The sequence below is a fragment of the Centruroides sculpturatus genome, unplaced genomic scaffold, assembly GCF_000671375.1.
Source record: "Centruroides sculpturatus isolate CEXI.00-Female unplaced genomic scaffold, Cexi_2.0 scaffold1285, whole genome shotgun sequence".
NCBI classification, from domain to species: domain Eukaryota; kingdom Metazoa; phylum Arthropoda; class Arachnida; order Scorpiones; family Buthidae; genus Centruroides; species Centruroides sculpturatus.
In genome coordinates, this window is record NW_019385572.1 from 200,517 (window position 1) to 226,263 (window position 25,747).

Here is a 25,747-nt window from a genome sequence, read left to right on the forward strand (position 1 = left end):
AGGATGTGTTTTTACTTTTAAATAATTTGAAATTTTAATTTACTAATATGACAAAGAAAAGAATTTATATAATAAATTTTTAAATTTTTGCTGTTTTTGTATGATTTCAGATTATAATTTTTTTGATGTTATATATCATTTTATCATATTCAATTTATAAAACATGTTTACTATACTTCTTATTTACATTTATAAATCTAAAATATAAATTCTTTCTTAAAAAGATGTAGTTAAATATGTACATAAATTGAGTATAAAAACATTTTATATATAAAATGTCAACTTTTAAAAAGCATTTCAATAAATTTCTGGTACATAATTAGGATGGACCACTAATATTGGATCATCCTCTTCCATTTCTTCTGAATCTCCTTTCAATCCTTGTTTAGATAATGGAATGATAATTTGATCCTAAAAGTAATATTCATTTTTAATTGAAACTAAAACTTATATATGAAAGAATACTTTCAAATTTATACTTACGTGTTCTATTAATCTATCAATAACCTTTTCCACTGTTAATTTCTTTATAATCAATTCTTCTTCTGTTTCAATTTCACTTTCTATTTCTTTTAAGTACCAATTTATAAGATCACTTCGTTTTATTCCAAGCTCACTTTTTTCTAAACAACAATTTAGAATAACAATTATTATTATAAGTACTAGTCTAAAAAATAATACAAATTATGGATTAAAATATTTTGATATTTTATGATGTTATTAGTATTGATGATATTCTTAAAAACACAAATCAGTTGATTAAAAGAAGATTTAAAATAATAATTATTAAATTGAGGAAGACAAAATGGAGTTTTACAATAGACATATCTTTCAAACTGGCAAAAATATTTTAATCTCAAGTTTTCAACTTTAGATCATCCCTCAGGATATACAAAATTAATTTCAAAATTTGAACAAAATACATTTAAGTACATACTGTTCTAGAAAAGTTTAAAATTCTTAAAAAAAAATATATATATTTACTTTATAAAACATTCTTAAGTACAAAAACCTCATAATTAACAATACAAAAATGCAAATAAATAAAAGCTTTTATTTGCTATTCCCATTTATTATATCTCTACAGGGTTGGCATAAAGTTCCATCATCCCTATAGAAAATTAATTGTAATTTATGTTCCATTTGTTGTTTCTGATAAAAGAATATGAAAAATGGCTGACTCAAGTAACAACACTGTAAGAACATATGATTGCTAATTGTTGCATTATAGAAAGGACAACAGAAAACAATGGAAGAGGTGCCTGTAGACTTCCAGCAGAGATTTGGATGATAGTCTCCTCCAAAAAAAAAATACTTTTTGAATGGAAGCATAAGATTCTTACAATAGACAATGAAATGGCTAAGCTTACAAATTGCTGTTCAGGGTATATCCAGTTCCAAAGAATATTTCTGCATTGATTTCATTGATGATCTCAGCACTGACTCCTTGGCTTCACTGCATTTTCTACATCTGACAGAGGGTCTGTTACTTCTTCAATTGTCCTTTGTGCTACTTGTAAAATCTTATGCTCCCACCAGAAAAATATTCTTGAAAACGCTTGTTGAAAAACACCTTGGAAGATTTTATAATCCAAATCTCTGCTGGAAGTCTGCATGCATGCATTGAGGAATATATAATCACTAGATGTTGTGTTTATGAAAAGAAAAACAATGGAAGAATCTCTTCCATTGTTTTCCCTTTCATAAACCCAAAATCTAGTGATTATATATTGCTCAATGGTGTAGTTACTTAAAACAGCCATTTTTCATGTTCTGAAATAAACAACAAATAAAATGTATGATTGATTTTTTATATAAGTGATGGGACTTTGTGCTCACTCTTTTTATAACTTTATCCAGGAAACTGGGAAAACTTTGACATCTCTTACATTAATTAAAATAACTACTCCTGATTACCTGTTTTTGCATTTCAGTTTTTTTTAGTAATTTTTAAAGAGTAATATTTTTCTGCAGCTTGATAATTCTACATTATCTCAATCAACAATGTTGTTTTCTCTTGCTACAAATCTTTCTAATGCTATATTACAATTTCAAAATGGAGTTTGCCCTCTAAAATAAACTGATATTGCATTCATAAATACAATTAATCAAAATATGAATTAATTCAAATTAACAAATTTATTTATTTATTTGCATTTTAAGTAATGTTATGTAGCAAGACTACTACCCCAACAAAAGTAATATGTCCCATTAAAATGAAAACAATAATAAAATCATAAATAAATGATTAAAAACAAGATGAAAAATTTACAAGATGAATAAAATTAGTATATTATATAAAAATTAAAGATATATATAAAAATGAATGTGTGTGTCCCTATATTTCACTTTTCAGCCAAAACTACACATCGCACATGAATGGTGTTTGTATGTGGTAGTAGCCCCAAGTCTCCATTAGTGCACTATGGTGGTTGCGTCTCGATAGCAATAAGGGTGCGGGAGATATGGGCTTGAAAGTGAAAGATTTTCTATTTAGATTTAAAAAATTTTTGAATTTGAGTTCGTATTCAAATTGGTTTGATTATAGAACGATTGTAAACGTTCCAGAAAATTGATCAAATTGAAAATAGTTCGTTTGACTGGACGTAAAAATTCTCTAATTAGTCTGGAAACGGGGGACCTGATTCTTGCATTCTGTGAAAACGGGTAAGATTGGCTATAATGTAATTATCTTAATCTTCACTATCGTTACTTTTTGCCCACAAATAAAAACCCAGTGAAGCGGGTCCTTGCAGCTAGTAAAAATTAAAAATAAAGAGAAAACATGCATATATAATAAAAAATTTACAATGGTAAATTATAAAGTATTTTTTCCACTTAAACTTTAAAATAAGTAATATTGAAGCTGCTGTAAACAGTACAATAAAAAAAAAAACAATTAGGGAATGACAAACAAGATAAATTTCAAGTTGTCTAGGAGGAACACAGATAGAAATATTATGTAGAGAAAACATTCCACTGAAATACTTACAAAATAAAAGCTGATGGAAATAGTTAATGCATGCAGAGAGTTTTGGAAATCCGAATCTTTTTTCTGGCATCTCATTTGAGTCAGTATAAGGTAGATGATGAAGCTTGTTAAGCAAAAGATAAACCTTACAAAATGCATTTGAAATCTTATTAAGTGGTGGTAGAGCTGCTGTTGACCGTAAAATCAGGCAATGGTTGACCAGGAATTGAAAATTAACAAAGAAGAGAGATCTTAAAACTGAACATGGCAAAACTAAGTTACACTGATGCTACATAATTCCCCTTAAGATACGTTTTACTAGTTTATTAATATGGCATTTAAAAGTTAATTTTTCATCAAAACTGACTCCTTGGTCACATTAATAAGAATAAACATAATTACAGTGGAACCTCACTTAACAAGCACCTCTCATAACAAGAAAACAAATTGTAAAAAAATGACTCGCTTAGAGAGGGGAGTTTGCAGATTGTGCCATGCTCCATCAGTCTGTGTTCAGCACTTGTTCTGCTAGCATCTTAGTGTCGCTTGTGATCACACATTTTTCCAAACTTGTGTTCACACATATTAAGTATAAACATCAACAATCATAGCCCATTATATAATAAACATGCCAATGTGCCAAATTCTTGGGCTATGTAAAGGCTATAATTAAATATTAGAAATTAATTAATTTGACTAGAGTTAGGCAGTTACGCTGCCATCTTGTATTAAATTTAATAATTATAAATAATTAATTTTTAATTTGCAAGTTAGACATTTCTAAAATTTAATTTGGAATTGGTCATTAAATTTAATACAAGATGGCAGAACTGCCTACATTTAGTCAAATTAATCAATTTCTAATATTTAATTATAGCCTTTACATAGCCCAAGAATTTGGCATATTGTTTGACGTGTTTATCAGATATATTATCTGTGATTTTTTTGTTCTCTGCAAATTGAATTCATATTCCAGGTTGGTTCGTTCTGTGTTAAAAGAAAAGATGAAGATGATTCATGCTCCTTAACAATGTATATTGTATAATTTTCTTTGAATAAACGTTATACATAAAATATTTGAGTATTTTTTTCGGCATTGCCATATTTTACATTAATTTATATGGGAAAACTTGTTTTTATTAACGAGTGTTTCACATTATGAGTAAGATTCTGGAACAAATTATGCTGGTTAAGCGAGGTTCCACTGTAATTTGTTGCCCATAAATATAAAAGGTGTAATAATTTGGATTTCTTAATAGTAAATAACACATAGATACCATTTTTGATAAATTAATTTTAAGATTAAAAGAAATTGACTAGTATATTGATATCTGTATGTGGAATTTCAGAATATGAGTTAATTATCTAAATTCTAAAATCAGCATAAACTGTGATTTTAGATTTTAACAAAACAAATAGCAAAATCCAGGTAAGCAATAAAAAAAACACTACTTAAAGCTTTTATCTTTTTTTGTTTGATTTTGTCTCTCAACAAAATCAGTTTATACAGCAATCATTTATTTTTAGCTTTCCTATTATGTTATGCTATATTTATAATATTTACCTTCTGCTTTGCTTTCTTCTCTTTGAAGGTACATAACAAGCAAGTTAGATAATGATTTATAAGCTTCATAACTTAATTTTAATGTTTTTATTTCTTTAGAAGGTACTTGATCTTTAGGCTTAGATTCACCATCAACTTCCATTTTTTCATGTTCTTCTGCATCTCCGTTAATATCTAAATAATTCCAATATTATATTTTATCTATATGCACACATTAACTGAGAACATAAAAACATAGTTTTATATTTTAAAATGCTTATTTAGTATCATTAATAATTAATAATAATTCTATAAACAAGACAAACTATAGACATATCTGTTTTTAATAATGTTAAATTTTGACAACTGACAATTTTTTAAAACTACGTATTCATTTTTAAGTGACCTATATTTCTATGATAATTTTTAAATTCATGACAGATGTCATACAGATGGAAAGTACAACTGAGATATAACAATAATGCAGAGTACAATATCAATCAAACAGTTTCTTCAATTAATGTTTGAAATTAAATTTGTTTCTCAAAGAAAATTTAGAAAACATTGTTCGATAATAAGTGAATAATCATTTTATGAATTAATCATTGTACAATCCAGGTAGTGACAATTATCAGTTAATATCATCAATTTTTGATATTTTGGCAGAAATCCTATATTTTAACATATACAGTGGGTGATCGGTTAACGAACAAATCAGATAATGAACACTTTCGCGAAAGATTTTTATGATCGGACAACAAACACTTCAATGAACAAACACAAGAAGAAGAGACGTAAAATAATGAATACCGATTGGTCTTCCTTTGTCTTCAGGCAACAATTCGAAACTTTTCAGAGCGCGGGAGACGATGAAATCGATGTTCTATCCAGTATAGCCTATACTGATTGAATAGCATTCCCCTGAACTTTGAAACTATCCCTTGTAATTCCAGCCTTTTATATTTCTGACAGAAACAATTCTTTTATGTTTTCTTCTGAAAATGCGAATTTACGCCGATATCTGCTATTAAAGATCTTTTGAAGAAGTGGGAGGATGTCAGAACAACGGTCTTAAAATGGCATTCAAACCAGGTTAAGGTCAATAGGCATAGAGAGCTCTACAATTACAATGCTATTAATTACTTCTGAAAAATCCTAAAGATGAGAGAAAAGCAATCAACGTTAGACAGATTCTTTAACCCCCACAAACGGAAAAAACATGACTAATAAAAATGCAAGACCGTGTATATATGTATTTTTATTATTACATATGAATAAATGTAGTAAGAAAGTATATATTTTTTATTTTTTTTGGAGTCTCCAGAACGAATTAATCAAATTTCCACAGAAACGTATGGTAAATCGAGAATCAGTTAACGAACAATTCGGATAGCGAACAAAGTCTTGGAACGGATTATGTTCGTTAACCGATCACCCACTGTACTTAATTCTGCTTAAGGAAAAGTTGGTTAAAAATTTCTATCAACCTTTTTTCTAGCCAAAAATATAGAAATAGTATACTAAACAATATTGCTTAGTGTCAATGTCCTTCCACTAACTTGCTAGAATTTACATTATTGCTTTCATAAAATTTCAACAAAATTTAAGTATATTTAGCTGATGTATGTATTCAAAATTTCAGGAATTTTGGCTAACTTTTCTAAAATGTTTCATCTGGCATTAGCATTATATATAAAGATACAGTATGTTTTTTAATTGTACATTTATTTTAAGATTTTTTAAATGTCAAATATTTTCATCATAACAGATTTTTAAAAAATCTGTTATGATGAAAATAACAGATTTTTTAAAAATAGGCATCATAACAGATTTTTAAAAAATCTGTTATGATGCCTATGATTGCTTATTTTATGCCAGACTATCTTTCTTGTTATATGTATCTGATAATTGTTTTGGCATTTTTCAATAATTCTTTAAATAAAAAAAATTTAATCTGGAAACAGAAATTGTAGTCTTACAATATGCATATTGAAATATTACTATAGCTGTACAATACAACTTTCTTTGAAGCTGAAATTGCATAATACTTGTTAATATCAACTATTGATTAACATCAATCCTTATACACAGGTTGTTGCTAATGAAAATCTACTATGTTTGATTGGTTGAGAAGTAATTTAAAATTTATATCCCGTCATTTTTGATACTGAATATACTTTTATTTATTTTATTGAAAATAAAAATTATTATTATTTTACCATTCATTTCCAAATGTTCTTGATCTTCATCTTCTTCTTCATAAAGATTAATATCTGGTTGTTCTACACGAATTATAGATTTATTTAATAATCTATATGCCTCTTTTACATGTCGAGTTTCTACCTATTAAATCATAAATTCATATTCTATAAATTTTCTGGAATTAATTATTTAAATAAGTCAGTATTAAATAATGCATAATTTAAACAAAAAATAAAATAATTTACTTTCTAATGTATTACTTTATACCAGGTGTGTCAAACTCATTTAAACAACAGGCCACTAATGCGATTGGTAAGATTCACATGGGCCAGATCACATTTACAAATTTTCTTAAAATTATAATTTGAAGTGAAAATGCAGGAATATAGATAGGGCAATTAAAACATATTATATAGTTCAGTGAATTCAACTCAACAATATATAATTCCTATAGTATTGCTTTTATTTAAACATTTATTTTATTTCATGTACATATTTATAGAACTAAAATTAATTGTTTTCATCGTAAACTTGCTAGCGTTATCTTCCTCCTACTAGTTTTCCAACATCTGGATTCAAAGACTGAGAACAAACAATCTTCGTTATGGCAGATAAATGTTTATCACTTAATCTTGATCTGTAAGCAGTTTTATTTAATTTTAGATAATTGTGGCTGCAGGCTATGAAAAATCACATTGAGGGCTGCCAGCTTGACACCCCTGCTTTATACTATTATAATATATAATGTAATATATTATGTAAATGAAAATTTATTTAAAGTTCAAGGAATTAAATGCAAACCAGGACGTTAATATGTACTGTATAATACAATTTATTTTATGGTAATTTATAGCATACAGTATTATTTTATAAACATCAATCTTACAAAAAATCTCCAGAATATATTTTATTTATTTGAAATATTTTGATTGACAGGTTAAGTTTCTTTTAAAGAAATTAAAATTTATGTAAAATTTCCTTTTAATTAGTGATAGATCCCTTTGAATGTTTGAATAATCAGTAATCATTCAAATCTATAAAATTTTACTTTTTAGCTAAAGTCTTGTAATTTCTCAGATATTTAATGCTAAAATGATATTGTAATCACTTTACATTTTTCACATTAAACTTACAAACATGTCTCAAAAATTTTTAAAATTCTATTATTAATAATAGAGTATTTTTGATATAATTACAAATAATTTATTAATTTAAAATTTCACTCTTAATTTATAAAAGTTATTAAATAGCCAATGTTTTTATTTAAATAAATGTGCTTAAAAACTGAAGTTTTTATCGATTGTTCATTATGGAAACAAATCAAGACAATCTAAATAACTCACATAATTAGCCTGCATTTTTACAGCATTTGACAGAGAACTTCCTTACTATCTAGTGTAGTGTTTCCCAGTAACTATAAAATTACTTCTTGTGAATGAGTATAATTTTTGGGATAAAATTTTGAGGGTAGCTTAATGTATTTTTTGGCTTTTTAACTATTTCTTTTTTATTTTAAAGGTAAAACATGGATAATTGAATCAATCAAATGGTTCTGATAATTAAAAAATACATTATTTTTTATTTCAATGAATCCATCAGTATTTTTCACTCAATAATGATTATTAAATGAAATTAATAATCCACATATAGTCTAAATTATTAATTAATTAAATTATCTTAACACAGGAAAGCTTTTATATATTATATAACATAAAATTTTTATTGATGTTTTGGAAATGTAATAGCAACATAACAGTAATACATTTCTACAAGAGATAAAAATTTATACAGGGCTGAACAAAATGTGAGGCTATTTTTGAAGAGTTTTTCTTTCAGTTTGGAACCCCACTCCTGCTACACCAATATGTGAACCGCTGGGGAGATTGGAGGTCTCCCTTTCCGGCGATAGGTCGTTAAACCTGTTCACTGTCAAGATGGCTTAAATGTTTCTTCTTCCCTTTCCCACGGTAACGGGATTTAATTGTTCGGATCGAGTGGAGGAGGGAGGAGTGCCATTGGTAAGGTGACAGGCGATATACGAGTAAACTGAGGACACCAATTTAACAAGGAAACAACGATTTATTAGCTATCTACATAGACGGTACAATAACTATTATCAAGGGGAAATGCTGAGTCCCTAAAACGCGAAGGGCTGAGAGAGAGTTCACAAAAATTTGTTCCATACCTCTTTATGGCTTTAAATATTCTTGAGGAAAAAGGTTATAATATCCAACGGGTTCCGAACTGGTAGGATAAGGATAATAATTTCTCAGCACACAATATATCAATAGGACACAATAGACGAGGAAATTGTAGTTGGCGGCTGATGAACGACTCCCGAGAGGGGGAAGCAAGTGGCTTTTTATAGTTTCGTCGTGGGAGAATGGTCATGTGACCAATTGTTGTGAGATAAAAGGTACTCGGATGGGTCAAAGTTGTCCCCGGGCCCATGCTAACTATCAACTTTGGAGTTGGAATGTGGGATTATTTTCGAAATGGGCAGATGTTTACTTTGAACAAAAGGGGAGATTGGAATTGTTCCCCTTTTTTTTAAGCTAGGTTTTAGTTTAGAATTTAAAGGAAAATTTAATTGGGGGTTTAGAAAAATGCGGGATATTAATCGGAAAATTCGATAAAAATTCCAGATTTCAGAAAAGTTCGTTCAGGTATTTACACAATTGCTCATTTGTGTTGCCTTGTGCTTATGAAGTTTTAACTTGTGTAGGTGGGCATTAGCTATATTTGCATATTTAATACATAAGTCTAGTTACAGTTTTTTTTTAATTCCATTATCTTTTAAGGAAGAAATAAATTAAAATGGAAGATAAGAAGGTGCATTTTTGACATCTCATGCTATATTTCCGAAAAGGGAAAAATGCAACAAAAACTCAAAATAAGATATGTGCTGTATATGGGGAGGATGTACATGAGAGAAATTGAATATGCCAGAAATGATTTTCAAAATTTAGGGCAAGAGATTTTTCTCTTGAAGATGCACCTCAGTCAGGACAGACCTCAACAATAGAAGATGAGTCCATAGTGACTTTAATCCAAAGTGATTAGCATAGAACAACATGAGAGATAGCCAAGATTTTGCTAGCCTGGATATACTTCCATTATGATGTTTAGATTCTCCATCTGTTAAGTGAATGAAGCATTATTGAATGTGCTTCTGTTTGTAATTCACTTTTAAAATGCAATGAAGATGATCCATTTTTAAAGCGATTAATAACAGGTGATGGAAAATGGATTGTTTACAATAATATTCAACACCAGATCAAGTGTGGATCCACCAGTGGGATGCAAACCATGTAAAGCTGGTTTGCATCCCAGAAAAGTAATGATTTCAGTTTGGTGGGATTGGAAAGGGGTTATTACAAGCTTTTGCCCAACAACCAAACAATTAATTCCAATAAATATTGTCTCCAACTGGATGAACTGAAAGTTGTAGTGCATCAGAAACATCCAGAAGTTGCAAATCAACAGGGAGTGGTTCTTCATCATGATAATGCAAGGCTGCACATATCACTAAACATGTGCCAAAAACTTCTAGACTTTAACTAAGATGTTTTGAGTCACCCTGCATATTCTCCAGATATTGCTCCCTCAGAATATCATCTTTTTCATTTGTTGCAGAATAATTTAAATGATACAGAATTTCAATCTTTAAAAGGTCTCAAAAATCATATTGATAATTTCTTCAATCAGAGACCTACCAATTCCACACAGAAGGAATTATGAAACTAACTATCATATGGTATAAGATTATTGACCACAAGGGTGAATACATTGTGGATTAAAGGTATTTATTTATTACAAAAAGGTATATTTTAGTTCTCTCTAAAAATTGAATAAACTTTTGGAATGATTGAAGGAACTGATTTTTTGAGATAATTCTAAATCATCTGAAATAATAAACATGTCTTGTCTTCTTAAACAAAATGGGTTTCATACACTGTATACAGAGATATAAACATTTTTCAACCTAATAATTAGTAATATAACTTTGAAGAGACTATTTCAATCCACTTTTTTCAACCCAAAAAAATATAATTTCTATTAAAATATCACGACTGCACACCTTAGAGCAGGGGTGTCCAACCTTTTTGTTTCTCTGGGCCACATTGAAAGATGTCATGGAGTTTTGGGCCACAAGTGTATTATATATACTTGTGGCTTAATCCTTAAATATACTTGTATATTTAAGAATTAACAAATCTAGATTATAGTAATAAGTATTACATCTTTATCACGAAGAAGGATATATTAAAAAATTACTTCTACAGACATTTTTAATTTTTACTTAGAAATAGATAAATTCATTTATTATAAAGGAGACAAACAAAAATGTATTTGAAAAACACAAATATTTGGGTCTCTAATTAGTAAAAATTGACAAAACACCATTTTAAAATGCATTTTTNAAATAGATAAATTCATTTATTATAAAGGAGACAAACAAAAATGTATTTGAAAAACACAAATATTTGGGTCTCTAATTAGTAAAAATTGACAAAACACCATTTTAAAGTGCATTTTTATTTGACTAATATATTTATAAATAAGATGTAGCCCAAAAAGTAGCCAACGCGCCAAATGATATTTTTTACGGCAAACTAAAAGAAAGGGTAGCCAACTTTGGCGCAAAGTAGCCGAATCATGCAAAGCTGGAAGAAATACTAAATAAAGCTGGAGTTGGACTCAAAGGATTATAGACCCAAATGCGGGGAAGAGAGAGAAAGGACAAAAGGTAAAGAAGTGAGGAAGATTGAAAAATTAAGGGTCCATATTTGCTTAACAGAAAGTCTATTTAACCTTTCTCACTATGTTTTGTCTTTTGGTCTTTCTCTCCTTTCCTCAAATTTGGATCTATAATTCTTTGAGTCTCAACTTTAGCTTTATTTAGTATTCCTTCCTCATTCACACATTTCCAAGTATTTGAAAATATTTCCTTTCCACTCAAAAATAAAATACATATAAAGGTTTAAGGCTTTGTGAAACTTATTTCTGAGTTTGAGCCATTGAAATAAATAAATAAAATTAAATAAAAAATTTGTCGGTTTTGTGTACACGTTTATTGGGCTGCATTGTAACTTTCCTTGGGCCACATGCGGCCCGCGGGCTGGACACCCCTGCCTTAGAGGTATGAAGGAATACATGTCAGGAGTTGCAATTTGGCACCGAGTATTTGGTGCCTAAATCATGCACATATAAAATAAATCAGACTTGTAGGTAGTCAGGGAACTGAGAACTGGGTCAAAAGAAAATATGAAATGCTAAGATTGTTTCTACAAACAGGTACGAGTGCAAAATTTGTGCATGTGTTGTTCGCACCCTCCAAGACATAGTCTCATCCCAAAAAATGGCTTTGCCATTTTACTTGTTTTTATTATAAAACAGATAATACCTTTTATTGCACATACAGTAGACCCCCCTATAAAACGGGTTCCTATAATTACGATTCCTATAAACTGCGAAAAAATTGCGACGGTATCCGTAAAAAAACTCCTATAACTACGTAAAACGTCATCGGGCAGCCGAACTATTTTCCGCCGTCAAGCGCCACGCTACGGAGAGATTACTATTGTCTGTACAGTATTATATATAAATTATATATAAATTAGGTACTATATATATAATTATATATTAACTTAATTTATTGTAACTTTGTTATAATTATATATATATTTTCCGCCGCGTAGCGCCACACTATGGAGAGTTTAGGCTAACTATCGTCTGTACAGTATGTAAATTAGGTACCGTAAGTCTAATACAGTACTGTAATTTTATACATTTCTTGTGAAAGGAACATTTTTTATTCAACGGCGATTAAAATTATTTATATTAATGATGTCTCCAAAGTTCAAGGAAGTTTTCGCAGAAAAATAAGTTATTAGAAATCAGCCGCTGTTTGCTGAGCTGTTCCGTGACGAAAACAAGCTTGAGCAATGGCGATGTCGAATGGCGTACACTCGGTAAGTAATCCTACAATTTTTTGTTTATAGCGTAGTTTATACGGATTATTTCCAAAAAAAATATACATATTTTGGAAATGTTGAGTCGGATTAGTCTAGAATCGATTAATTTTATGGAAGAAAACCTTTCAATCAGCCGTAGTCCGTAAACTTCACAGTGTCGGGCTGTGATTAGAAGGACTCGTAAGAAATCGGATTCCTAAAGAATGGAACGTATCTATGATCTTATAGGGGGGGGTCGAGTGTATTTTATTTTTTGAAGTTGTAGTGATTAATAAATGAATGATGACTAGATAGCTGAGGCAGTAAAAGTGTCAGTTTGCTATAGAGCCTATATATATAGGCCAACGCCACTTTGGCAGCCATGGTTTAGCCAAAACAGTAAATCCTGCTTCAGTATAGACAGTATATGACAATTTCTATAAATTGTAATGGAAACAATGTGACAAACGAAACTGCATAATGAATTTAGGTGTTCAAATAAAGTATGTCATCTTTAAAAGAAATAGGAAGGCATGACCATCATCAAACTATGTGTAAATTTGACATGTAAAAATAGTGAGTGTTCCACTGTGTTTACATTTATAATTTTCTAAGCAAACTTACAATAAAGGCAATTTACATAAATCAAATTCACTGCTGAAGTTCAGACAGCTGTTATTTGAACTAAGCAGCTGTTTGATTTATTCATCAATATTATACCAAATTTTATGATTTTATGAACTTTTATAATAATCTTTTCATTATATGTATTATTTACTTACTACTTCTGAACAATGTAAACGAGCTAAAGCCTCAGAAAGACGAATCATACTCTCAAGCTGTCGAACAGTGATACGCCATGATGATTTACTTGTTCCAGTTGCATCTCGCTGACGAAGACTACGATAATGATCAACAAGTTGCTTTGCAGCTTCTTCACTTACCTAATTTTATTAAACAAATTATAAAAAATAAATATTGTTTAAAATAATAAAATTATAGTAAAACTTGCAAAGCCCTACAATAATAACTATAAATACTATATTTCCTATTTTCATAAATAACATATTTTCAACTTATTAAGGAGCCAGAAAAACTATACGGTTGAGAATATAAGTTTAGTTATTACTTATTTATTTATCACTAATAATTTAAAAATTTCATTTGGAATATATAATGACTCTGAATTAGAATAAGCATAATTTTATGTATATGTAATAAGATTGAACTTTAATGATACTTTTTATTTCAGAAATACAAGTTTTAAGCTGGAGATGATCATAAATATAATTTTGCAATTTATTATCATTATGATTAGACATCACAGTAATTAGTACTATGTAAAAATCAATAATATTTTAAATGTCAAATTAATAGCATGACTTATTATTCAAGAGTAAAATATATAATAATAATGATAATCTTACTATGGGTTTAAACTGACGAGAAAACAAAATATATCTTTGAATATCTTCAATTGTATAGATTCTTTCAATGGATTCCCCATCTGTACTATGCAGATCAATAATTCTTCTAGCAATTGCATAATCTGTTATCTAAAAATTAAAGTAATTAAAATTTATATTGCTTAAATGTATTTAATTTTTAATTTAATTGATAATGTTAAATTCAAATAAATCTTTATGCAACATAAGAGACAGAATTTTTATATTTAAGTATAATAAGTCTATAACTTTTTATACAATTAATAATATTTTCCACATATATTTACAGCTAACAAATATGAAAAATATAAACATAAGTCAAATCTAGTGAAAATTTTTAAAAGAAAGAAAGAAAAAATAAAAACACACACAAGCTCAACAATCAAATGAAAAATTAACTTTCCAGGAGTGGATTTAGTAATACCAAGAGCTAATCATACTTGTCATTCTTCTTTTACATGTCATGAGTAACATTTAAANAATAGTCTTCGTTAGGCTTAACATTGACGAAAATTCAAGGCGAAGCGACACGCCGAAATATCGATTTTCGGAATAACCCCAGTCCCTAATTGATTCCAATAATCGACGATGTACTGCATTTGGAAACCGATTTCTTCTTAAACCGAAACAAATTTTCCCATAAGAAACAACGTAAAATCTACTTATTCGTACCAGAACATTAAAACAAATTTAGTTTTACATTTTTAGCTGTATTTTATCCATAAAATTGCTTACAAATACAATTTAATATTGTGTATAATATAACATTATCTATAGACACACTAGTGACATAAGCGGTTCCGTTCCTCAACACTGGAAGTTTGGTCATGGGTTTGTGTCTCACCCAGAGGTGATGGTGAAAAAACCCCTATAATGGGCAGGTTTTATTCATGTCTGTAGCGCCTGTATAGGGGCCAAAGTCGACCCACTCAATAACACGGTAGATACGTTCCGTTCTTTATGAATCCAGTTCTACGAGTCCAGCCAATCACAGCCCAGCATGGACTACCGCTGTTTGAAAGGTTTCTTCCATAAAATTAATCGATTCTAGACTAATTTGACTCAACATTTCCAAAATACGTATCATTTTTTGAAAATAATCCATATNCTTTTACATGTCATGAGTAACATTTAAATATTAAATATTTATTTATTACGTATTTAAGAGATAGCATTTGAACTCCTTGCTGACATTGCTAAGTCTACTTCTTGCAAGTAAATTTGTTTGATTATTCCTTTATATCCATACAATGCTTTGTGTAAATATGTATCATGTACTTTATACATACATATGATAATCAGAACAAATTGCATGATTTACTAGGCTGCAATTTTCAACTTGCAGACCTATAGATTCTCACTACTGTTCATCTGTCCTTCCTTAATCTCAGGAACAGAGTTAGATAAATGAAATTCAAGTTCAGATATGGAAAGCTTAGCACAGAGACCCCGATTAACTATATATAAACTTCCAGTTTGGATTGAAAGTCCAAACCGAAAGTTTTGATACAGTTTAATGATTTTTGAAATTATGATTGTCACAATGCCAGGCTGCAATGCCACAATAAGTAATTGCTCGTTTTTGTGCCATACAGTCCATTGTTTTGGTATAATGACTATTTGTTTGACTTCTTTCAACTAATGTTTCTGACATAATAGCATACTGTTGAAGTACAGACAATTTTCTGTTGTTGCAAGTATTCTTTAGAAAAATTAAGTTTTTGGAAACTTTATAATGCCTTCTCCATGTTTTTCCTTTGATTTGGAAGCCATTTTGGTAGACTGCCCACTTCTCAATGCATCAACAATAATATCTTTTTGAAACCATTTCCTGACAGTTTTGCACAATATTCTAAAGAAAAGTATACACAACATTGGCATACTTTTCTGATGGAAAATACAGCTCTCTGAAGGTCTTGAATCTAGCTATGCCTAATGCTTTCAAACTTTACATGACAAAAACACTAATCAGATATCAACATTGTTACAGACCATAAAATAAAGGAAAATTGCAGACACAACAAAAAACTCACATTTATAATGTAGGATAGCACTGAAAATGGGTTGTGCAAAATGCCACTTTTTGCATCTGAACTTTTATTATGCCAAAAATATATCAACAGAAATTAATTGGCAGACACTTTTGCCCTAAATATTGCTTAGAATGTTTTAGAATGTTGCTTAGAATTTTAAAAATGTATGGGTTTCAATAATCCATAAAATAGGAACTGGAGGTTATAAGAAGTTATTATATTATAATTTAGACGCATGTAAAAATTTGTTATTTAATTTAAGTATCTTAATTACTACTTATTGGATGTTAGTTACATTATGCGAATGTCAATTAATGCAGTTTTTATGAATTAATTTCATTTAAATTGAACTGTGATGCAAACTTTGTGTAATTGTCTAATTTAAATTGAAAAGAAACCAGATGAAGTATCTTACTCGCATGCGTATTGAAATTTTCTTTGACTAAAGATATCATCGATGGTTCGTCCCGTAACATCTAAAGACAAAAGGCGGATCTCGGCGTAACTGCTGAATCGGTAGTCTTGTAGTAGACTCGACTTTCTTTAACAGAGGAAGTATAGGATGTTGACCATCGGTGGCCGGCATCGCCGAGTAAATTGCTCGGAAACGGGTTATTTTATGGCAATCGGAGCAAATATGCGTTTAAAATGCTGTTCGAAAACACGAGCATACGTAAACCGAAGGTTTACTGTATTGACTAATATAAATTTTTTTGAAATTTATTGATAGTCTATTAATAGCACATAGACAGTAACTTGATAAAAGTGTAGAAATTCTATTAGTCTTCAATTCAAAAGAATAAATATTTTCTATTTTCAGAGATAACAATGATGAAATAATACGTAAAATATACTCCATTAATTAATTGTCATTAAAAAATTCATCTGTAAAACGAAAAAGAAGTCTTAAACAGTATCCATGAAAGAAGCCGATCGTTTATAATCGATTCACACATAACTTATTAAATGTTGCAAAAATACAAACGTTTCCATAATTTGGCTTTATACCAATTTTACTTATTGCCAATAACGACATTTAACTAATCTCCAAATTACATACCAATCAGAATATGAAATCACATTAATATACTAATTTCTTAGCAATCAGATTAAATTTCGGAAAGTTCAAACTTACCCAAAATATTTTAATAGAAGACGTGAAATGAGTTAATGTCATCATTGTTTATGTGTATATGCTGTATTACATCTTGTGTATATTCTACGATGATCATTGAAGTAAAATATTATAATATTTATCTTCGTTTTTTTTTCTTTTATTAAGTTATGGCAATGAAACACTTGAGTAATGTGTTTAGGCCTCTAGGGGAATGCCTTCCGGAAGGACTTTTTATGTTTTAATAGTAACTGACCCCTATTTAGGTTTAACAGACATGTTGTTGTTGTTAAGTTCCATCGAGTCGTCGTCGACTCCTGGTGACTTCATGAACAAGTTTTTTCCATCTTGATCTTTCCCTTGTTGTCTCTCGTAGCTCCTCCAGCTTCATTTCTGTGACTTTTTCTATTTCTTCTATCCATCTTATCCGTTGCCTTCCCCTCTTCCTTCTACCTTCCACTTTTCCCAGCATAATAGTCTTCTCTAGGGAAACTTCTTTACGCATCACATGTCCAAAGTAGGTCAATTTTTGTTTTAAGATTCTTGACTCTAAGGAGAAGCTTGGCTTAATTTTTTATAAAATTGAGATATTTGTTTTCTTTTCTGTCCATGGAACTCTAAGTAATCTTCTCCATACCCATAATTCGAATGNATAATCCATAAAATAGGAACTGGAGGTTATAAGAAGTTATTATATTATAATTTAGACGCATGTAAAAATTTGTTATTTAATTTTTTTTGATAATATGTAGCATGTGTAGTGACATATTTTATTTTATTTATTTGGTTTATTTATGTAATATACAAAAAGTTGTTAACTTATTTCAAAGATTCAAATCAAAATAAAATTCGAACAAATGGTTCCATTTTGGAACGATAAAGGAAAACCTGAGGATGGCCTATCCAAATAGGCTGAAAACATTTGAATAAAGAGAAAAAACTCGGCAAGTAGAATTCAGGTGTGTTCATATATTATAATTAATATTGCTGAGAAGGAGAGAGAGAGATAGTTACTTGCCTATGTTTAATTCTTCAGTTTCATAGTTCAGTTTTATAATCTTTGTAATCATTATCTGTTTAAATAATAAGACAAAATAAAAATAATAGTGGGGAGTCGTACTTCAAATTTAATTCATTTCAGAAGGCCTTCAAACTCTGAATTACATGAAATCCAAATCAATTTTCCCTATTAGAAATAATGGAAAGTGAAATTAATCTATTCCCAGACCCTAAACAATACACATTTCATTTAATAAATATGAAAATATTATGTATGTACAAAGAAAAACTTTATTTTAACTTTTTACTTAAGTGTATTATTTTGTGAATTTTGACAAGAATGCCAGAGGATGCTGTTTTCCATTTTTACATTTCATTGCAGAGACAGAGCCTCAAAAGAAAGGTCGTCTCTATGTTTGTGAAATTTTGTAGATTGTCACTGGTGTGTTAAAACGACAGATAGGAAACTGAAGCAGTTTTTCTTTGTAGATACATAATATTTTTATATTTATTAAATGTAAATACTGTCGGCCATATTTTAACTTTTTATATGGCTGACAGTATTTACATTTAATAAATTTAAAACCCATTTCAATAAATTTAAACAGAAAATATGCATAATTTAAGACAATTACATGTCCTAAATAATAAATTAAAATATGAAATAAAATAGCAATACATAAATATTGTACTGTATAATAAAATGAAAATTGCATTACTGGCTGCACACCATCAACTTTAGTATCTTTAATATGACTGATAGATATGCCACATGTTTACACTCCTTTCATCTCAATCATTGATACTACAATCTTTTTCTTAGACTTTATTACTTCCATACTCTTCTTGGATGACATGATTAACAGTTAGGATATGTACTGTATAAAACCAAACATACCAAAATTAAAGTGAAAAAAGTACTGAAAAAACAAGAGTGTAATGCAAGAGATGCTTTTACAGCAAGAACAAGCAACAAAATTGCACAGCACAGCAGATGACATTTACATGCTGAGAGCATTTTTTACTGTGCACAGAGTTTAAACTCTGGAACATTCAAAGTTAGAATCATTTGAAGTATGAGTTACCACTGTAATTCTAAAATTATGTTATATAATAAGTAATTTTTAAAACTTTTTTTAATACAAAATATAAAATGAATATACACGGAGAAAGTGGAAACATTGTACTGGAATGGTGTACTATGTAGTCATGAGTGCATCATGCAATTCCTGTATATTTGATAAATGTATGGACCAGCTATAAACAGTCCTTTCTAACATATTCCAAAGATGTTCAATAAGAATTAGATTTTGGTACTGAGCAGATCACTGCAGCAAAATCATTGTCATATTCCTGGAACCATTCCATAGTGATTTGGGCTTTGTGTGATGGTGCATTATCCTGAAAAACTCTCAACATGAGAAGATGCACCGAGTCAGTAATGATATTTAGGTACTATGTGGTATTCAGACACAAAGCTATCAGTATCAAGGGACTCAATGCATGCCAGGAAAACATCCATGTAACATTAAACAAATTACAACAACTTGCACAATTGTCACCTGACAGGAAGGTTCCATGAATACATGTTTCTGACAAATTTCTGGAAAACAGTAACTTTGACTTGTCAAACCAAGCAACTTTTTTCTAATCCTTGATGATAGACCAGAGCTGGTGTTGTTGTGCCCACAGGAGGCATTCTCTTGTCATTTATTGATGGCAATGGACCAAACTGGCCATCAGCTGTAATAGCCCATTCATGACAAGATGCGATTAGTGGTCATGTGAGATAATTTATTATGCCCATCAAGGTGGAAATCAGAAGTGATTTGTAAAATTGTAACCTGTTTGTTTGCTTGTACAGATAGGCCACAATTCTCCTCCAATCTATCTCATCAACAAGTGGTTTTGTTCTACAGGAGTGCCAATGACAATGTTTTTTTCTTTGTTGCACCTCAATACACCCTTGAAACTGTGGTGTGTGAAAAGCTCAAAAACGTTGCCATTTTAAAAATACTTTGTCCAGCACCCATCATGCCTCATTCAAAGTCTGTTAGATCCTTTGTTTTCCCATTGTTAATATGAATGTATGCTTGACTATGTTAGAAAGGTTGTTCTGTTGCATTTATAAAAAAAAGCTGTGCTCATGTGATTTACAAATTAATAGGGCATCTGATTGTGTGGAAGCAAGAGGTACCTAATAAAGTGATGTCTCAGTTTATAAAACAAATTAATTAAACATTAGAAGTTCATTTTAGGGCTGTGGAGTTACATAAAAATCTACCAACTCCAACTTTTCCCTACCATCCGACTCCAACCAGGGACGGACTTGTTACTGAAAGAGACCCTAAAATTCTGATGTCATCATGTGACCTCAGAATAAAAGATTCAATAAATAGAGTTCTAATAAAGATAGAGCATAGAAACTTTTTATTCCAAAGCTAAAAGACTTTTCTAAGTAATATATAAATATGTATTCGATAATTTTTACTTTTCCAGCTGTTATATATAACAGAGGAAACATGTAGTGCTCAGTCAAAAAATGACCCCTCCCAAATTTTTATATTTTAGACTCAGAACACCTTGAAATTTTGAGATATGCAAAAGATTCAAGGTTTTTTTCTATATGTGTGCATGTTAGACTGTGTGTGGGGGCATGATTTTGTTCACTTTGTTTGAAAGCCTAATAATTTCTGTGGTCATAGTGGTCAGAATCGGAGTCAGATGGTTTAACACAGGAGTAGGTTATTAAGCGTCAAAGTGGTTGAACTAAATCATGNGAGTATTTTAGCATGTTTGTACGAATACTGTTGCGATTTTTTCGTTGTGATGTAGGAATCCGAACTATAGGAACTCGTGTTATAGGGGGGTCGACTAAATAAGCAAATCGATAAAGATGGAGAACAAGTTCTTTATCTATACTCCTTTCAATATATATTTTAATTTTAATTATGTATTTCCGGGACCGTGGCTTTATTTGTTTTTTCTTTACTACTAGGTGCATTAATAGACACAAGGCATTTTACATAATCTTAATTAAACTTCCATAGGCCGATACGATGCATTAATGCTGACGGATTTCATAGGCCGACAGATGAAAGGTAAAGGCCTGTCATCCGTTCACATTTCATCCGAACTTTTCTTTAGGTTGCTTTGTTACATATATATTTTTTCGTTTGAAATATTAAATACATAATTTTAATAAAGATGATGTAAAATGCCTTGTGTCTATTACTGCACCTAGTAGTGAAGAAAAAAACATAATTTTAATTTTAGTTTCAGTTTCGGTGTAAAGAGTGTTAAATTAATACTTATTTAATTATTTTTAGTTTCGATTAATTGACTACCTATTAATAATAAATATTAAATTAAATATTAATACTATAATATGTGATATTAATAAAAATTTGTTATTTAATTTAAGTATCTTAATTACTACTTATTGGATGTTAGTTACATTATGCGAATGTCAATTAATGCAGTTTTTATGAATTAATTTCATTTAAATTGAACTGTGATGCAAACTTTGTGTAATTGTCTAATTTAAATTGAAAAGAAACCAGATGAAGTATCTTACTCGCATGCGTATTGAAATTTTCTTTGACTAAAGATATCATCGATGGTTCGTCCCGTAACATCTAAAGACAAAAGGCGGATCTCGGCGTAACTGCTGAATCGGTAGTCTTGTAGTAGACTCGACTTTCTTTAACAGAGGAAGTATAGGATGTTGACCATCGGTGGCCGGCATCGCCGAGTAAATTGCTCGGAAACGGGTTATTTTATGGCAATCGGAGCAAATATGCGTTTAAAATGCTGTTCGAAAACACGAGCATACGTAAACCGAAGGTTTACTGTATTGACTAATATAAATTTTTTTGAAATTTATTGATAGTCTATTAATAGCACATAGACAGTAACTTGATAAAAGTGTAGAAATTCTATTAGTCTTCAATTCAAAAGAATAAATATTTTCTATTTTCAGAGATAACAATGATGAAATAATACGTAAAATATACTCCATTAATTAATTGTCATTAAAAAATTCATCTGTAAAACGAAAAAGAAGTCTTAAACAGTATCCATGAAAGAAGCCGATCGTTTATAATCGATTCACACATAACTTATTAAATGTTGCAAAAATACAAACGTTTCCATAATTTGGCTTTATACCAATTTTACTTATTGCCAATAACGACATTTAACTAATCTCCAAATTACATACCAATCAGAATATGAAATCACATTAATATACTAATTTCTTAGCAATCAGATTAAATTTCGGAAAGTTCAAACTTACCCAAAATATTTTAATAGAAGACGTGAAATGAGTTAATGTCATCATTGTTTATGTGTATATGCTGTATTACATCTTGTGTATATTCTACGATGATCATTGAAGTAAAATATTATAATATTTATCTTCGTTTTTTTTTCTTTTATTAAGTTATGGCAATGAAACACTTGAGTAATGTGTTTAGGCCTCTAGGGGAATGCCTTCCGGAAGGACTTTTTATGTTTTAATAGTAACTGACCCCTATTTAGGTTTAACAGACATGTTGTTGTTGTTAAGTTCCATCGAGTCGTCGTCGACTCCTGGTGACTTCATGAACAAGTTTTTTCCATCTTGATCTTTCCCTTGTTGTCTCTCGTAGCTCCTCCAGCTTCATTTCTGTGACTTTTTCTATTTCTTCTATCCATCTTATCCGTTGCCTTCCCCTCTTTCTTCTACCTTCCACTTTTCCCAGCATAATAGTCTTCTCTAGGGAAACTTCTTTACGCATCACATGTCCAAAGTAGGTCAATTTTTGTTTTAAGATTCTTGACTCTAAGGAGAAGCTTGGCTTAATTTTTTCTAAAATTGAGATATTTGTTTTCTTTTCTGTCCATGGAACTCTAAGTAATCTTCTCCATACCCATAATTCGAATGCATCTATCATTTTTCTTTCCTTTTTCCTTAGAGTCCAGCTTTCACAGCCATATAATGTTACAGGGAAAACCATTGCTTCTACAATTCTTTTCTTAGTATGAATGGAAATGTCTTTATCTTTCATTATCTTGGTGAGATTTGCCATGGCTGTTCTGCCAAGATTAATTCTCCTCCTGATTTCTCCTTCACAACTTCCATTCCTTTCTATCTTTGAGCCCAAAAGTATGTAACTTTCTACCACTTCAATTCTTTCACCATCCACAATGAAATCTTTTAACTCTTTAGTTGACATTACTTTAGTTTTCTTTACATTTAGCTTCAAACCAAATTTAGCACTTTCTTCTTTTACCCTTATGATAAGTTTTTCTAAATCTGCTTTGCTTTCTGTCAAAAGGGTGGTATCATCTGCATATCTTATATTATTAATAGTTTCGCCTCCAATCTTGATACCAATGGACTCTTCATTTGTAGTAACCATTCTCATGATATATTCAGTATATAAGTTAAACAGATATGGAGACAAAATGCAGCCTTGTCGCACCCCATTCTCAATTTTAAAGCATTCAGTTTCTCCGTATAGAGTTTTTACTTTTGCCTCTTGTTCATTGTAAAGACTCATCAATAAAGATATAAAGTGTTCAGGAATTCCCATGCTCCTGAGTACTTTCCATAGCTTGGAGTGATCCACACAATCGAATGCTTTACTATAGTCTATAAAACAAAAGAAGGCGTCCTTCTGGTACTCTTTTGCCTTTTCTAAAATCCATCTGATGTTGCTAATTTGATCGCGAGTTCCTCTTCCCTTTCTAAATCCAGCCTGTTCCAGTGGTAATTCTCTTTTTAAATATGGCTCAATTCTCTTCTGTATTATTTTTAACAGAATCATACTTGCATGGGGAATTAGTGCGATTGTTCTATAGTTGGAACATTCTCTTGCATTGCCATTTTTTGGGATTGGTATAAAAATGGATTCCTTCCACTCCTTTGGCCAAACCTTCTTTTCCCATATTTGTTGGCATAACTTTGTTAGTATCTTAATTCCTTCCTCCCCAGCTGCTTTGAGCAGTTCCACTGGAATTCCGTCAGTTCCTGCTGCTTTCCCAATTGAAATTTGGTTGATTGCCCATTCCACTTCTTCCTTCAAAATTGATGGTTCCAAAGTAAAATTTCTTCCTTCAATTATTTCTTCTATATTATTATATGCTTTATAAAGTTGTTCTGTATATTCTTTCCATCTTCTCTTTATTTCACTTTCTTCCATTAAATCCTTTCCATGTGTGTTCTTTAAAATACCAAGCCTAGAAGTAAATTTTCCAACGACCTCTTTAATTTTTTTGAAGAGATCCCTTGTACGTGCTTTTGCATTATTTAATTCAACTTCTTTGCATTTATTATTAAAATCTTCTTCTTTATCCTTCCTTGCCTGTCTTTGGAACTCTGCAGTTAATTTTTTAATTGTTTGACGATCTCCTATAATTTTCATTTGTTTCCGAGTGTTTGCAATTTCTAAAGATTTGTGTGACAGCCAAGGCGTTTTCTTATTTTCTTTCTTCTTTCCTATGCATTTATCAGCAGTATGTTTAATGGTGTTTTTTAAAGACTCCCATACTTTATCAGGTTTTTTCCTGATGTATTAATTGTTTTGAGACCTTCTTTTATTTCTGAGATGTAAGATGGGGCGATATCTGTAGCATAACATCCCATTATTTCACTTCCTTTTTTCGTAGCTTTTAAATGGAATGATATTTTTGATATAAGGAGTTTATGATCAGTCCCACAGTCAGCACCCGGTCTGGTACATGCTGATTTAATTGCATTCCTCCATCTCTTGCTACCTATTATATAATCAATCTGATTTTTATAATTTCCATCTGGTGATGTCCATGCATATAGTCTTCGTTTATGTAATTGGAAATATGTATTTGTAATAAAGAGGTTATTTGAAATGCAGAATTCCACTAGACGTATCCCAGCATCATTTCTTTTCTCAAGACCATATCTTCCAACATGTCCTGGAGTCTCTTCTTTTCCTACTTTTGCATTCCAATCACCAAGAATAAAGAGTGCATATTTTTTGGTAAATTATTAACTGTTTCTTGAAGCTTTTCATAAAACCCTTCAATTTCTTCTTCTGTCGCTTCTATAGTAGGAGCATAAACTTGAATGATTGACAGATTGACTGGTTTTCCCTGCATCCTCAAGACTATGATTCTGTCACTAACTGGTTTATAACCCAAAATAAAATTTACTAAATTCTTTTTTACAATTAGAATCACTCCATTTTTTTAAGTTATCATGTCCAGAATAGAAGATCCTAAAATCATTTGAATCAAAGTGTCCCATTCCTATCCAATTAAGCTCACTGACTCCTAACACTTCTATTTTTATTCTTGTCATTTCACTTTTAATTATGTTTAGTTTTCCAGCATACATGCTTCTTACATTCCATGTTGCAAATATGTGTTGTTTGAAGAAACTTGGAACTTTCTTTTCGTGTTTGACTGCATCAATGATTAAACTCCCTTTCAGCTTTGACTTAATCATGCCATTATGTTC

General features: G+C 30.2%; 1 protein-coding gene across 1 annotated transcript; it reads right to left on the reverse strand.

Annotated features, from left to right (window-relative positions):
• Positions 1 to 216: 216 nt before the first annotated feature.
• LOC111640222 (DNA replication licensing factor MCM6-like) lies at positions 217 to 19,963 on the reverse strand. The gene is made up of 7 exons (XM_023386223.1): positions 19,898 to 19,963; positions 14,101 to 14,229; positions 13,456 to 13,617; positions 6,734 to 6,857; positions 4,536 to 4,709; positions 484 to 623; positions 217 to 411 (listed from the first exon to the last, which is right to left on the reverse strand). The coding sequence occupies exons 1-7, from the start codon at positions 19,961 to 19,963 to the stop codon at positions 298 to 300; spliced, it is 909 nt and encodes a 302-aa protein (XP_023241991.1). The 3' UTR covers positions 217 to 297.
• Positions 19,964 to 25,747: the final 5,784 nt, after the last annotated feature.

Excerpts from the sequence above, each read along its gene's own strand:
- LOC111640222 (XM_023386223.1), bottom strand. The coding sequence starts at position 19,963 with ATGCCTCCTGTGGGCACAACAACACCAGCTCTGGTCTATCATCAAGGA. Across the intron at positions 6,858-13,455 it reads GTTTACATTGTTCAGAAGTA|GTAGAAACTCGACATGTAAA; the intron begins GTAAGTAAATAA and ends ATGATTTAATAG. Across the intron at positions 624-4,535 it reads AGAAGAAAGCAAAGCAGAAG|AAAAAAGTGAGCTTGGAATA; the intron begins GTAAATATTATA and ends ATTGTTGTTTAG.